Source organism: Canis lupus, chromosome 13 (assembly GCF_048164855.1).
Source record: "Canis lupus baileyi chromosome 13, mCanLup2.hap1, whole genome shotgun sequence".
Lineage (NCBI taxonomy): Eukaryota > Metazoa > Chordata > Mammalia > Carnivora > Canidae > Canis > Canis lupus.
The window spans coordinates 51,021,153-51,037,438 of NC_132850.1; the positions used below are offsets into that span (position 1 = coordinate 51,021,153).

Below are 16,286 nucleotides of genomic sequence, written 5' to 3' on the forward strand. Positions count from 1 at the left end.
ATATCTAGTGTTTGCTGCCCTTCCCTAGGCTCACATACTTGTCTTATAGTGGTTTAGTGTTTGTGTCTCCTCTAAAGACTGAATCTCTCAAAGGTGGGAGACTTACTTTTTCTCATCTGTAATATTTGAGAAATGGATGAATAAATGAATCTATCCATTCAGCAAATATTTGTTCAGCAATGATCTGGAGATATAGCAGTGCTCAAGACAGAAGTCTGTGATCTCATGGAGCTTACATTTTGGAGGAGGAGACAACCCATAAATGAGTAAATGAACAAGCTAATTTCAGACAGTGAATGCAATAAACCCCTCATAAATTCCATCAATGCAAATTTCTTTGGTATTTTTTTTATAAGGGAAACATAATATGTAATTTGGCCCCATATGCCTTCTCTGTGCATCAGATCTCTACAGAGGGTGGGAATATAGGCTGCAAAGATTTATCTAAATTACTAAGCTGTAATGATCTAGTCTTCCAAAATGAGAGAAGCAGCAGCATTGCTTAAGTGTTTTAGCTTGGCCTGCAATTTGCTGATCAGAGGCTAAAGGTGATGTGTCATAAAACTACACAGGCTTTTAACTGATAGGTTTACAGAAGGTTCAGCAGCAAATCTGTGCTCTGTAATTGGAAGTTTAAAGGCACAAATCTCAGGTCATTTAAATAAAAATCTCAGTATTCCTTCCACCTTCTTCCTCTTCAAAAAATGGAAGGAAACATCTCTGTCAGAAATAACCGGATACAGATCTGTAACTTCACATGAAGAAAAAATTGGCAGCTGTTGACAACTAAGTCCTTACTCATAGCACTTTTAAGTTGTAAGTGTATATAAGAATAATTCTTTCTTTAAAACATGATATATATATTTTGAAAACACTATTCTACACATCTAAGTGATAACAGGGAAGCAAACTTAAATAGCCTAGACCAAATTTCACCCTTTGATGTACCCAGATAACTCTCGCTGAGATAATCATACAAAAACCAGGGCTGTACTTGGATCTAAGAGTAATATGAGTTTTTCCAAGAGTGGAAATTGGTCTTCAGCATGTACGCATGTGTTCTGTATCCATATGTAGTATTTGTACGTGTCTAGTGTTTCTGTGTCTCTCTCCACTGCCTATGAAAAGTTTTGAGAACTGGGTAGAAATTAGGCCTAAAAGAATGAGTCCTGACCTTCCATTTTGTTAAATGATCTCTACATGTTACTTTCAGAAAATCTTACATTTTAGGGTTTTTTTTTTAAAGATTTTATTTATTTATTCATATGAGAGAGAGAGAGAGAGAGAGAGGCAGAGACACAAGCAGAAGGGAGAAGCAGGCTCCATGCAAGGAGCCCGATGTGGGACTCGATACCAGGACCCTGGGATCACACCCTGAGCCAAAGGCAGATGCTCAACCACTGAGCCACCTAGGTGCTGCATTTTAGAGTTTTATGTGTTTGTGCACGCACACATGTGGAGATCCTCTTCTTGTCCTCTGATTAGTTAGTAATCCATAGGTGGCCGAGAGGTGGGATAAAAAGGAAGTGGGACCATGAAACAGAAATGTCACCAACCAGGATACATGCCACCAGTTCATCCCTCTACCAGTATTGCTTGGTTTTCTTTTTTTTTTTTTTTTTTTTTTTATTGCTTGGTTTTCTTTCTGATTTCTATTCTATAGACAGCTACAGGACTGGGCAGAAGGAAAATAAGGCCTACTACTTTTTTTTCCAGCCATATTCTTCATGTTTAAATGAGGAATATTAAATATTTATTAAATATTCCTCATGTTTTATATGTATTTATATTTATATATTATATATACAAATATAAATATGTTTATATCCTCATGTTTAAATATTTCTCCTGTTTTATGTAAAAATAAAGTTTCAGAATCTTGGAACAAGAAGTATTGATATTTGTGGGAAGGGGTGTACTTTTAAGTTTGTATTAAGTTGATTCTATAACATGATGAAAATAAATTACATATTTCGTTCTAGGCAAACATGAAAAAAGCAAGAATAAATTATTCCAAAGACATGACTCCTTAGAAAAGAGCTATTATACAACTTCTATTCTTGCCCTAATATTTCACTTAGATTTATATTCAGAATATCAGAACACATTAATCCAAGCAAGATACTGCCCAAGAATTTTGGTTATTATTTACTTTCCTTATCTAATTACACGTGCATTTACAAAGGGAGCACATGCATGCAAATAGCAGACACACGAACTTGTGATGCCATCTCATACAGTGCAATCACTTTTGACAAGCTAATTTCTGGTAGGTGCCCAGTCAATTGGTTTCACAGCTTAGCTATTCATCGACAGACAGGGTGTCTGTGTTTTCCCCCATGCACTTCCAGTTTGCAGAGTAGTGCCAGACTGGCATCTTGTCTTGTGACTTGATAACAGATTCCATTAATAGCACATCCAGTGGTACTAACATGCGGTCTCTCTCAGCTGGGGGAAATCTGGCAATCGGTGCCAGCCTGGAGATTCGTCAGGGTTGGGGTGCCCACATGCCAGTTCGTGCATAAGAGGGCGACTGTGAATTCACACCCTCTGTATGCACAGGGAATTGCAAAAGGGACGCTTTGGAACTAAAAAGATAAGGGAAAATTATGGATAAAAACTTTCCTGATATCTGCCATCCTCGTTTTGTGAAATCTGAGGTGAAACAAAATCCCCATTGTTTCACTAGGTTGGGACCAGGCCTGGCTCTGGGCTCTATTTATCCCCCAACACATTGCTGGTTCTCAGTGATTATCATTATCATTATTAATGATGGTGATAATTGACAACATGGTAAATAACTTGAAAAGAGCTAGTTTCCTGAAGGAAAAAAAATAAGTCACTGTAATAATGGCTCTTTTACACAGTAATAGATAGCACATTTGTGTCTTGGTATTTTAAATTATGTCTTTGTTTGCTGGGGCTGGAGGGCATAGGCTGCAGTTTTGAAATCCAATAAATGCACAAGCGGATTAGCATTAGGAAAAGGGTACATGTTAATCAAAGCCAGCCATTTGGACTTCAGGTCGTTAATTGCATGTAAATTTTCTGTTTTGCTTTTCTTTCTAATCTTGCTTTATTTCTGGATTTGTAGAGCTGACCTTACCCATAGGAGCATAAGAATGTTGCTTCCTGGGTGCCGAGGTTTTAGGCTATGACACATAAAATAACTCCTTCTGAAGGAAATACTCTGTAATTGAGGTAAAGCTTAAAATGCCAACGTACTAACAGGAAGGACTGCAAAGGACCTGGGGAGCTCCTGGTTCACCCATCATTTCTCCCTGACTTTGATCAGTCAATAGTAGGAGAAAGAAGATAGACCTGAATAATCAGTTCTTGAAAAATAGAAGGTCAATATGTGCTTTTCCTAAAGACTTGCCGAAGATCCTTCTCAGTAATCTGAGAAAAATGTATGTGTTTCCTCCTACCTGTATCTTGAAACATTTTCCTGCAAGGTAAATATATTTACCTGGGTGAATAATTTCAATTAAATTGGAATTTTTAAAAAATAACGTTTCCTGCTATGTGAACTGATGGCCCAAGCCTTTTCACCTCTGCTCTTTCTGTGATTTACAATGACGTCTAATACTGGAATAAAAACTCAGACATGATCTATGGAGCTTAAAGTGCATTTCTTTTAGAAATGGTTTGGCATGAATGTATTTGTGCAACCGAACTCGTTTGTTTAAAAAGATGGCAGAGTAGATTTTACCTAGAAAACCCCTTAGAATTCCAAATATGTAGTCTTTAGGGTATGGATTTATTTTTGGAGTCTGATAGAAAAAGATAGGAATCCATTTCAACCAAGAAAGCCTTTCTTGAAATATCAGTTTGGTAGATAAAGTGTCAACTTGGTGGAAGTAATAATAATAAAGATGATAATATCTCATTGAGAAACAGATTGAGCAACATTTCATCCCCCTTTTCCACAGAGCACCAGTGGCTGGCTGTACTGCATCTACAGATTATGAATTTACATTGTTCCCTGATGCCTCATTTCCTAGGGCTCCTTTACCTAAGGCCCTACAGGATCTCACATGTACTTAGGCATGTTCTGGTCTGTTTTCAAGCTTTGTCATGGATTCCTCATTTCCTTTCCCCATATAATTGGAAAACTTGCCAGATACTCTAAACCTGAATTCCACTCTGGTCTACCACATGCTTGGTTTCTCTTCAGAGCTATGGAACCCTTTCTGAATATGGAGGAGTCTCTTTTCTAGGTCTCCTGCATTGTTCTGACTGAGCTGGAAACTTCATGCAACTGCCACTTCCAACCACTTTCATGCCACTCCAGTGAGTCAGAACATCCTACTCTTTGCATGAGTTAGCTCTGCTTCCCTAGACTGTGTAAATGCCCTGTCGAAGCCCTCCTCACATGGTACTTGTGATACTTTCCCGGGGCTAATGTCAAAAATCACTGCAGACTGGGTGGTTTCAAACCACAGAAACTTATCCCTGTGTAGTTCTGGAGGCTGGAAGTCCCAAATCAAGGTGTTGGCAGAGTTGATTCCCACTGGAGGTTCTGAGAGAGAATCAGTTCCATTTCTATCTCGTAGATTCCGGTGGTTGCCAGCAATCCTTGGTTTTCCTTGGCTTGTGGCAGCAAAACTCCAATCTCTGTTTACTTCTTCACATGGTGTCCTCTCCTGTGTGTGTGTGTTCTCCTCCTCCTCCTCCTCCTCCTTCTCCTCCTCCTCCTGCTTCTTCTTCTTCTTCTTCTTCTTCTCCTCCTCCTCCTCCTCCTCCTCCTCCTCCTTAAAGATTTTATTTATTTATTCATGAGAGACACAAAGAGAGAGAGAGGCAGAGACACAGGCAGAGGGAGAAGCAGGATCCCCACAGGGAGCCTGATACGGGACTCAATCCCTGGACTGGGATCACGCCCTGAGCTGAAGGCAGAAGCTCAACCACTGAGACACTCAGGTGTCCCTCTGTGCCTCTTCTTTATAAAAGGACACTTGTCCCATTGCATTGGGGCCCACCTTACTCCAGGATGACCACATCTTAACTTGTGCAGGAAAGGAAAAAGGAAAAATAATTTCCCTCACCATTCTGAGGTCCCTTAATAAAAGACAGAGTCATAGAGAAAGACAAATAGAAGTTTATTATCATAAGACCTCATGTCTACATGGGACATATCTAGAGAAAAATGAGTAACTCCATGAGGTGGCTTAGAATGCAGGATTAAATACCATCTTCATAGAAAAAGGAGAAGACTGATGTTGTTGGCCTTTTAGGGAGCATAAGGGATTTTTACAGGAAAGATGAATGAGCCCTTAGAGGCATAGATGGAAGGTACGAGTTTGTGACAAAGTTTGTCTGGGTGTGATGTCCACTTTTTGTGTCTTCTGTGATGAGAATCAATTTTCCCTGGTTCATGCAATTCCCAGGGAGGGGACTTGGGACAGTCAGAGTTTCTTTTGGAGAATTTGTCTTTAGGCAGATAAAGGGAACTCAGAGAAAGCCTTTCCCTGCATCTGCTGTTTTTCAACTGCTTGAGGTTCAAAATAATCCATATACCAAAGTGGCATAATTTGGAGGGGCGTGTCTTGAACTCCTGTAGTCATATTTTGGGGGTGGCATAGTCTGTTACCCTGCACCTGATTACATCCGCAAAGACCTTATCTCCAAATAAGCTTTCATTCTGAGGTACGGGTGGTTAAGAATTGAGCCTTATCTTTCTGGAGGACACATTCCACTTATAACAATATTATAATTTTTGTTCACATGACCACCTTTTCCTACTTCATTGTGAACTCTTTGAAGAAGTTCTGTGTCAGCTCTATCTATCCTAGCTTCTGATACATTGTAACACTCAATAAATAATGACTGATTAATAAGTAAGCAAACTTACAGACTCATAGTTTCTGGGTTGGGAATTGGGGAAATGTTGGTACTTGATAAGAAAAAAAAAAATGGGCCCCTGACTCCAGCTTGGGAGTCTAGAATTCATTGTCCTGCAAAATATTGACAGGAGTAGGTACAGACACTATGGCTTCACTTTGTAAAACTACTTTCAATATTTCAATAAACCCGACAGAAACGGCACATGTATCCACAGAAAGGCTGCACGGGACTAACCAAAATGCTTCTGGGCCAAATAACACTGCAGGGTTAATTCACAGGAGCTCAGTGCTGTGTTGAGTCGTCTTGCCCAGAATCCCAAAGAGAAGATGACAGCAAGAGCTCATATTTGTCCTTGGTGTTACCCTTATTATCCTTATTTATCTACAATAACTACCTCTCTCTGGTTTAAAGCTGGTCTGCTGACGCTCTCATTTTCTCTCTTTATCTATTCTCTGACTTATATCCTACCCCTATGAAGCAAAAGGCCTCACCAGCTTTCCTGTCAAAGGGTAAAAGGGATAGCTTCTCACCACAAAAGGAGAACTCCACGACCAACTGGCTCTTAATAAAGTGGATATTAGAGGACTTTGGAAAATCCTTTCAGTACAAATGGCTGGCTGGTAAAGCTATTGTTTTACTGCATAATCCTACTTTGCATGTTAGAAGTGAATACTACCCTATAATTCTAATCTCCCCCATGGCAGATGGACACCTTGGGTCTGCTAGTACAAAAGCAAACAGGAAAAGCTAATTAAATAATTTTCAAAATATCACTTCTAATATACTAAGTAATTACAAGTTACTCAGTGACAAGTGCCAAGAAGAAATCAGCTGGGTGGTGATATAGCAAGAGTAACTTGGTGGGGAGTTCACAGAGGACTTTCCAGCCCATCAAACAGCTTTGAGAGGGGTTTAGGAGTTCAGAGTATGCCGTCCCAGAATACGCCACTCTGGCATAAGGATTATTTTGAGCCGAAGGCATTAAAAAAAAAAAAAAAAAAAAAAAGCAGACACACAGAAAACCTCTCTGCCCTCTCCCTCTCTGCCAGGAAGGTTAAGATAATTCTGAATCACTGGAGACAATTCTAGACTCTTATAAATCCTAAATCCAGAGATGGCAGGCACCGAAGGAATCTATACAACAAACCTTGCCAAAACAACTTTTATCTTCTGTTAGTTTTTTCATATATTTACCTTCCCAAGTTTGCTACCCATCCCTAGAAGCCTAAAGCCCTTTTCTTTGTCTTGTCACTTCTCTACAAAATTTGTTGTTATAAGCCCAAGTTCTAACCACCCCACTGAGTTGCTTGTCACTGAGTACTCCCATGTATATGTGCAGTGCGCATTAATAAACTTCTGCTTATTTTTCTCTTCTTAATCTGTTTCTTTTTTTGGTCTAATTCACAGGGCTCCAGCCAACAAATATAAGATGGATAAAGGAAAAAGGTTTTTTCTCCCCTATAGGAGTAAAAAACTTAGGAGAAGGGCCATAAAGAGATCATATTGTTCTCTTCACTGAGGCATGGGCCACATTTCCAACTGCCTTGGCCAGTCAACCACTTTAATTTTACTCTGTAAACTCCCCCATTTATTAGGGATTGATAAGTGTATCTCTAAGGATTTAGTCTTGGGCAGGTCTTATGACACTCTCAAATACCCTTACCTAGTGACATTTTTTTTAATGTTTTAAGAACTTGTTATTTTCATGATGAAACATGGAGGAGGTAGGAGAAAGAATTAGAAGCTTTTGTAATGCTATAGCAATAGTTCTCAACCTTGGCTATTTGTTAGACTCACCTACAGGGCTTTAAAAAAATGTATAAGTAGTACAACTACTATGGAAAACAGCATGCAGGTTTCTCAAAAAATTAAAAATAGAATCATCATATGATCCAAAAATTCCACCACTGGGTTTTTACCCAAAGAATATGAAACTATTTACTAATTTGAAGATATGTGCACCCCTATGTTTATGGCAGCATTGTTTACAATAGCTAAAATATGGAAACAACCTAAATGGCCATTGATCGATGAATGGATAAAGAGGGTGTTGTATGTATACATGATGGAATATTAATCAGCCATAAAAAGGAATGAAATCTTGCCATCTGCAACAACATGGACGGATCTAGAGGGTATAATGCTAGGTGAAATAGTCAGAGAAAGACAAATGCTATGTGATTTCACTTATATGTGAAACTTAAGAAACAAAACAAATGAACAAAGAAAAAAGAGACAAACAAAAAATCAGACTCTTAAATATGAAGAACAAACTGGTGGGTACCAGAGGGGAGATGAATGGGAGGACGAGTGAAACAGATAAAGGGGATGAAGAGTACATTTATCACGATGAGCACTGAATAATGTATAGAATTGTTGAATCACTATTGTATACCTATAACTAATATAACACTGTACATTAATTATATTGGAATTAAAAAATAAGTAAAAGACAAAATATGTATAGGTGTCAGTATGTAAGAGTTTGCTATTATTACTTAAGCCCTGGTTCCTGGGATAGTATGATCAAGCACTGGATTCTGGAAGAATTCCTTTTGGATTTCTGTAGTTAGGTGGGATCTGTGCTACTTCTTTTCTTTTTTTCCTTAAGATTTTATTTTATTTTATTTATTTGTTTATTTAGTGCATGTGCAGAGGAAAGGGCACAGGGAGAGGGAGAAGAATTTCAAGAAAATCTGCATTGAGCATGGAGCCCAATGCAGGGGTTCAATCTGACGATCCCAAGATTATGACCTGAGCTGAAATCAAGTCAGATGCTTAAATGGCTGAGCACCCAGGTGCAACTTCTATTCCAAGTGTTGGCATTGGCTTGTGTTCAAATGACATTTTTTAGCTGTGGTGTTCTCCATTTTCTCTTCTCAACCCTTGGCATCACAGACTTCACTTTATTTATTATTTATTTTATTATTATTATTTTTTACAGACTTCACTTTAGCATGAGCCTGTGCTGCCTCTGTAGACAGCTGGAAGCAGCTGTGTCAAGACCTGCAGTGTCATCATGGATGCCTAAGTGAGTATTGATGTCAAGATTACATGCATAGTATATGTCTTACTACAGCAGAAAGGTGTGGTGTCAGGCATGAGGTCTCAAGTTGGGGGCACTTCTCTTTATCTTTATAAAGATATCTGCTATCTCTGTGGTGTTTGGCAACATAATGCTTGTTTTTCCATTTTGCCAATGAGTGATAGAATTACGAATAAGACTATTAATCTTATTTTTGGAAATTCTACAGCCTGCCTTTATTCATATTCCTCAAAATTAATAGACCAGATCATTTGGCCGGTGTAGCCCATGAAAGTTCAAAGTCTTGGTAAATGTAATTTAAGAATCCTTATTCATGGGTAAGTGAGAAGGAGCCCAACAGGAGCCAAGGTTAAGGAAGTACCTAGCAGAAAGCTGCAGGTGCAAGAGGATGTATGGAGCAGTGGCTCCATCATTCATTATTTTCTTCTTTTGTTTACTGGCTCAAAAAGTATTTATTAGGTGCACCTCAAGTGTTTGAAGGTAAGAAAGTGATTTGTAGGAGGAGCTCCCCCTGAATGGCCTTGTGTCGTAGACTTCCTAACTGGTCATTTCTGTAATGAATGTGGATCAGATGCTCCTGCTCACTGATTTTTCCAGCTACCTTTTCTTCCTGGCTATTTGTTAGAATAGATGCCATTTCTGCTCACTCCTACATCCTCTTCACATAAGTCTTTGGCTTGTCAATCATGACATTCACATTTATAAATCCAGTTTTGCAACTTTAAATCTGCTAGGAAAAATTGGGATTAACTTCACTATTATTTGTAAGTGAATTACACTCTCCTTTTCTGTTTGTGCCTTAATTTTTTATATACTTGTCTTTTGCTTTTTCCTAGCTTCTCTTCTATCTCCACTTTTCCCCAGAGGCCATTTTTTTGTGTCCATCAGAATTAAGAATGAGAGCTAGTGAAAACTCTAGTTGAGAAGATTGTGATAAGGATATCTATATTTGTTAAGGGCATTTTAAAATCTATTTTATTTTATTTTATTTTTAAGATTTTTTATTTATTTGAGAGAGAGAGAGAGGAAGAGAGAGCGAGTGAGCACAGGAGTGAGAAGGGGCAGAGGGAGAGGGAGAAGCAGATTCCCCACTGAGCAGGGAGCCCCATGTGGGGTTCAATCCCGGGACCCTGGGATCACGACCTGAGCCAATAAGAGACGCTCAACCAACTGAGCCTCCAAGGTACCCCTTAAAATCAATTTTAATTTATACTATGCATTTTGCTGAAATGATGACAGGAAATAATTGAAATCAACTCTGTTATTACTAGGGTCCTGGTCAGCCTCTTGGCCCTGGCCTCTTTCTCCTACATGCCCTGTTGAAGGCCTGACGTAAGGTAGGCCATTAATAAAGATTTTTTTAATGACTAGAAAGGAAACAGAGGCTTTTTAAAACTCAAATTAGTTCAATAGAAAAATTGGAATGGATATGGGGGAAAAGATTGAAATGGAAATGAAATTTCAGAGTTCTCTGTGGATCTTGTTTCTCATTTCTGCCTTTTCTCAATGAGCATTGATAATTGAAAGTTGACTATTTCATTTCAAATTTATTAATTGATATGCAATTTATTTTTCCTGAAAAATCAGTTTTATTCGACTACTTATCCAATAGATTTATTCAATTAATTTTTTAACTTTTGACTCATTTTATCTTACAAGCCTGTTCTATACTTCCAAATGGTTCAAATAAATTACACCTCTAAAACTACTGGAAAGTTCATAGTAAAGCTTAATGTAACAAAAATCTCAATTTATGGAACCTAATTTTCCAGGGATGTAGGCTTTACGAAATGAAAATGACTGTTTCAATCCATAGTGTAAAATCTGCCTTCCACTCAAGGTGATGGCGGAGGCACCTGCATTAGTGTCTCAGGCAATTCCCTTCAATGAATAGTCCTTTAAACACCCTCGATTCCATGCATTCATTGGGATTTCTGTTTTGTGAGCTTGTCCATTTCATATATTTTCCTGTCCTCCTCTACTTTTTCCTCTCACACCACCAGCTGGGTATGATCACTCTGCAATTTCCTTGTCTATTCCAGTTCCCCAGCCACCACTCCCTTCCTCAGTTTCTAAGAACTGCTCTGATTGAGTCTTTCTCTTCTTTTCCTTCTTTCCTAGGTTAGGCATTTGTTGATGCATTTCCTTGGTGGTCAGCATTTGTTACCCAGTAAAAATGTCAACACCTGCAAGTTTCTTCCTAAGTCTCCCAACATTTCCTGAGAATGGCTGATTTCCATATTTATTGAATATTATTTTTAATGGAAGTGCCCCTGACCCCAACCTGTTCTACAAGAAATGAAATTGTGCTTTATTTTCTCTCATTTTGTGCCGTGTCTTGAACCTAATATTTTTATAGTTGAAAACTCTGCTTTCTAGCTTTTTTCCTTTTTGACTCATATTGATGGTTTTTACTTGGATCTTCAACTAATTTCACCATGAAAACTAGCATAGCGAAGTGAAATCAATTGGATAAGAGATTGCCACTAGTGCTGTGAACTTTTAACTATACAATCAATGAGTTTACTTCAGGTTGTGTCCTAATGTGAAAGATTAACCTATTGCTTAGAAATCTGGAATTCGGGATCCCTGGGTGGCGCAGCGGTTTGGCGCCTGCCTTTGGCCCAGGGTGCGATCCTGGAGACCCGGGATCGAATCCCACATCGGGCTTCTGGTGCATGGAGCCTGCTTCTCCCTCTGCCTGTGTCTCTGCCTCTCTCTCTTTCTCTCTCTGTGACTATCATAAATAAATAAACATTAAAAAAAAAAAAGAAATCTGGAATTCATCTAGTGAATTCACCTAGTGTCAATTATTTCCTTGTTATTTATAAATAGCTTAAAATGGTAATAGGAATGGGGGAAATAATTGGGAGTGGAGGTGAAAAAACCACTTCAGGGCACGCCTGGGTGGTGCAATGGTTGAGCGTCTGCCTTCAGCTCAGGTCCATGATCCCAGGGTCCTGGGATCGAGGTCTGCATCTGGCTCCCCTCAGGGAGCCTGCTTCTTCCTCTGCCTGTGTGTCTGCCTCTCTCTCTCTGTCTCTCATGAATAAATAAATAAAAATCTTAAAACAAAACAAAACACTTCAGACTCATGCTTGTCCTGAAATGAGAAAACTATTACAGACTTGAACATGTATGCAGCTTCTTCTAGGAGCAATCATCAAGCCACATCTTAGCCAGACTTTTTCTGAATGTACCAATGAACTTGGACTATCCCTCCCTTTTCCTCACCTCCACCACCCAAGAAAGGGGAATTTAATAGCAGTTGCACACAACAGACTTTATTCACCCCCTGCTGATGAGGATGAGATTTCAGATCTGCTCCACAGTACACTATGATTTCTAACTCTCAAAAAACAAGCAATGATTGTGCCTTCAATCCCTCCACTTTCACCTGTCAAAAAGCTTAAAAAGTTTGTATGTGATTGAAAATGGTCTACATCAAATAAAAAATAAAAAATAAAATAAGCAAGCACCCATCTGCCTAAAGTTTCTATGTGAACATTGGCTCTCCTGCATCTGCTGCTGACGTGGCAACCCCTGGCTAATCCTAACCTCTCTGCCTTCCAGATGGAAATTCTGGCCCAACTCTGGTTGGCTTGAACTTGATGCAAGGTCAGTTCAGAGGACAAAAGACAAGTAAGTGCACTGCATGCCATTTTCTTGTTCCAAAAGCTAAATTTCTTTTAAAGAGGCCACACTCCTTCTCCTCAACTACTACAGTTTTCCCTGAGGATTCCTTAATAGGAGTGTGTCATAGGAAAGGACAATGTCACAAACTAATGAATACCAAATATTGGGGCTGCATGAGTAGCTGTTGGCCAACTGTAGATTCCAATGGGTGACTTTTAGTGTTCCTTTTCTTGAATTTAAACTGTGCATCTCTCTTTCCCATAGTCCTTTAATGAACTTTCAATACCAGTTTGATGACCTAGTGTCTCCAGTGAAAATGTACACATATATTTATCTGAAAGTGGCCTTCTTATAGAGAATGAGTCCCTTTGGATTTGGTTGTAAGAATGACTTATTCTGCAGGAAGCCGGAGGCACCCTAGAGGGAGAAGGAGTAGTAAGTAGAACATCTTGGGGGAACCCTTTGCAGGCCAGGATGGCCCCACAAATCAGGTAGATTTGAGGTTCTGAGCAGGCTTGAGGTTAAGCAAATTAGAATGTAGTGCTTCCTCAAGCTAGAGGCAGAAGGCCAGTAAATATGAGTGTTTTAGATGAGCTTCTGTTTGCAACGTTATATCTCTGTAGAACTGAGAGACATTTTAGTGTTTCTTTTGATGAAAACTCTGAAGTGATTTATGACAATTTAGAGAGACAGTTATCTGAATGGTGTTCCTTGCAGATTAATGATGATAGGAAAAAACAGTGTGCCTACATCTGTGAGGAATGAAAAGTTGTTGGAAAAATGTTTGTCCATAGTTGTTAATGAGGAGCTCACAGAATTGTTCCTTTAGTTCTCCCCTTCCTTTTTCAAAAAATATTTTATTTATTTAACACACAGAGGGAGGGGGAGGGAGCGTGAGTGGAGGGAAGGAGCAAAGGGAGAAGGAGAAGGACACTCCTCGCAGAGCAGGGAGCCTGACCCAGGACTTGATCCCAGGACCCTGGGATCACTACCTGCCTGAGCCAAAAGCAGATGCTTAGCCACTTAACCAACTGAGCCACCCAGGTGCCCCACCCCTTCCTTTTTTTTTTTTTAAAACAAAAACAAACCAACACACCCCCTCCCAAACACACACACATATGCAGGCATAGAAAAAAACACCGGGAGGAGATGCATTGAAAACAGTCATAGGACTCATCTAAAATGGTGGCATCTTATTTTCTTTTTAGTGCTCATACGTATATTTTAAATTTTCTACAAAGTGCATATAATAAAATTATTAAAAATTAAACACCATTGTTTGTCTTTTAACACTGCACCTGGTTTGAGGGCATTAATATGGAAAAACAAAACAAAACAAAACAAACAACTTTCTAGAACTCCAGGAAATTAAATGGAGCTCAGAAACAGAGTCAGATGGGAAGCTATAGCAGGTCAGTCAAACGCCTCACCGCCCCCTCCCCAAGTGCCCCAGTATATAGAATTGCCATGACAGCTAACTGTGGTTCAGATAACAAACCAAAGAGAGAGAGAGGCTTTTATTTGAATTGTCAGCCTTAGCCTTGAGATACAGCGCAAGTGGTTTTAACAGCCAAATCACATCTTTGCGAACAATGTCACAAAGATAGAAAAGGAGCATTATATTTTTTATCTTGCAGATGTCCTGAATAAAGTACACTTGGTTCCAATTTCATCTTGATAGCGCATCACAGATCACAGTGACAGCCTTGCTGGAAAATCGCTGATACTGGGTTCAGCTTGGTTTTTTCCACTCTGGGTAGAGAAGCCCTGCATTTTCATTAGTGCAGATCCATGACTATTACTTACTATAAAAAAAGGCTTCTTGGTTTTGATGGATTTCTTAGCACAGCTACTAGAATGTCCTGGCCTCCAGAGTATGCAGATGGGGCAGGTGAACTTTAGCAAGGATCCCATCTAACTAAACACACCGTGGTATCACCTACCATCTGCCACAGCATATGCTTAAAAGACACGGTTTACAAATTAAATAGATAGTAAAATTCTGGTTTCCTAGGTCCACATCATCTCTAGTACAAAACATTGGCTATATTTTCAAAGGCATCGGGAACCAAAACAATAATGATCCTCTGTCGGTCTCTAGCCCTGGGAGAGCTCATTTATTCAAAGGTCCAGGGAACTTGGAAGATGGAGCACAGCTGTTCAGAAAGGACTGCTGTACTCTCCCTTTAACGTGGTGGGAGCAGATCTCCGAGCATCTGAGTTACAGGCACCATGGAGGGCCCCACTGTCAATAATCTTAGGTTGATTCTGGAGTTTATAGGGCTGGCTCCTATTTGGTTTTGGGCTTTACCTTTACTTGGAGCCAACAACAACAACAACAACAAGATAGAAGAATGTCAGAGACAGGACCATGCCACTTCTGAGGGGGAAGCTGTGCATAAGCAGGCGTCAGGCAGCAGACAAGAGCACAGAAACAAGGGGAGTCTCCACGGGGTTCACTATTGTCAGGAGTGTGAGTCAGCCTCTCTTTGGTGTTTGGTGCCTTGTGGCAGGGGCAGAGAGGGTGGAGAGACTGAAAGGAGGAAGAGCAGAGGAAGGAAAGAAGAGGTAGCTCCACACACCTCCCCAGCTAGACTGGGAATTGTTGAGCATGGAAATAGTAGCCTATGACTATTGCTCCCGGCTCCCAGCACAAGCAGAGAACAAGTGACTAGAGGAGATACAGAATGAACCCCCCACACTACATTGTACAGATGGAGCAGCCGAGATGTAACACCTCTGTTGACTCAGAAAACCCTTAATTCTAACACAGTTCTGGATCTTCCTAAAGAATCCACATTTCTGAGCTAATCCTCCAAAATTGTCATTAATGCCAGTGAGTTTTTGGTGGGTGATTGTTGCTGGAAATAACACTGCTTAACCAACCGAGTAGTTGGGAGAGGTATATATTTAAAGTGGCCATATGAATCTTTGGGGGTGTCCTAATCCTGTTGTCTCCCTATCTTACGTGTCTTCATAGTATATCCAGAATCTAAGCACATTGTATCATCCATGTGGCTACCCTCTTGGTCCAAGGGTGGTAGCCCTCTTCTCCTACCGACAGCATTGCCATGGCCTTCTAAATGGCCCCCTTCTTCCACTTCTGGCCTCATCTCCTATCCACCTCCCCACTCTCCAACCCAACAGCTATTCTGGACAAAGCAGCCAGTGTGATGCTCTGAAAGCTTTGGTCCTATTGCTCCCTGCTCCCTGGTTGTCCTCAGTGGGAGAAAAGCCAGAGTCATTATGGAATGCGGCCCCCACTACCTCCCCAACCTCATCCACTGCTCTCCTCTTGCTCACTCTGCTCCTGTCACATGCCAGGCAATTTTCCACCTCGGGATCTTTGCACTTGCAGCTTTCTCTGCTCAGAAGGGTGTTCTCCTGGATATTGGCATCCAAGTCTTTGCTTAAATGTCTCCTTCTGGGTGAAGCCTATTCTAATTCTATTTAGAATTGCACCCAGCCCTTTCTAGGGCTTTCCCCACTTGATTTTTCCCTATAGCACATAATAGTTATCACCTTAAAAATGTCTAATTTATTTATATTGCTCGCTGTCAGTGTACCACACCTCCACAAGCTTCACTAAGACGGGGGTTTAAAATCTATTTGGTTCACAACCGTATCCTTCAGTACCTAGAATGATGTTTCCCGCATAGTAGGTGCTCAGAAACATTTGTGAATTGAATTTGCTCAATTTTTCTAGAAGTCTTGTGGCAGTTTTCGTGTGTACAGCTTTATATATTTGAAAGGTCAT

General features: G+C 40.0%; 1 protein-coding gene across 5 annotated transcripts in view; it reads left to right on the forward strand.

Annotated features, from left to right (window-relative positions):
• Nucleotides 1–16,286, forward strand: part of LOC140603084 (uncharacterized) — a 60,235-nt gene that overhangs the window by 18,210 nt on the left and 25,739 nt on the right. For 4 of the 5 annotated variants that reach the window (XR_012006128.1, XR_012006127.1, XR_012006126.1 and 1 more), the window contains 3 exons: nt 8,792–8,878; nt 10,165–10,230; nt 12,467–12,535. Coding sequence is in view for 1 of the 5 variants with exons in the window: in XM_072773636.1 (XP_072629737.1) it covers nt 8,792–8,878; nt 12,467–12,535 (156 nt within the window). In the remaining 4 variants the exon portion in view is untranslated. The remainder of the gene's footprint in view (nt 1–8,791; nt 8,879–10,164; nt 10,231–12,466; nt 12,536–16,286) is intronic. The other variant, XM_072773636.1, reaches the window with a different exon arrangement.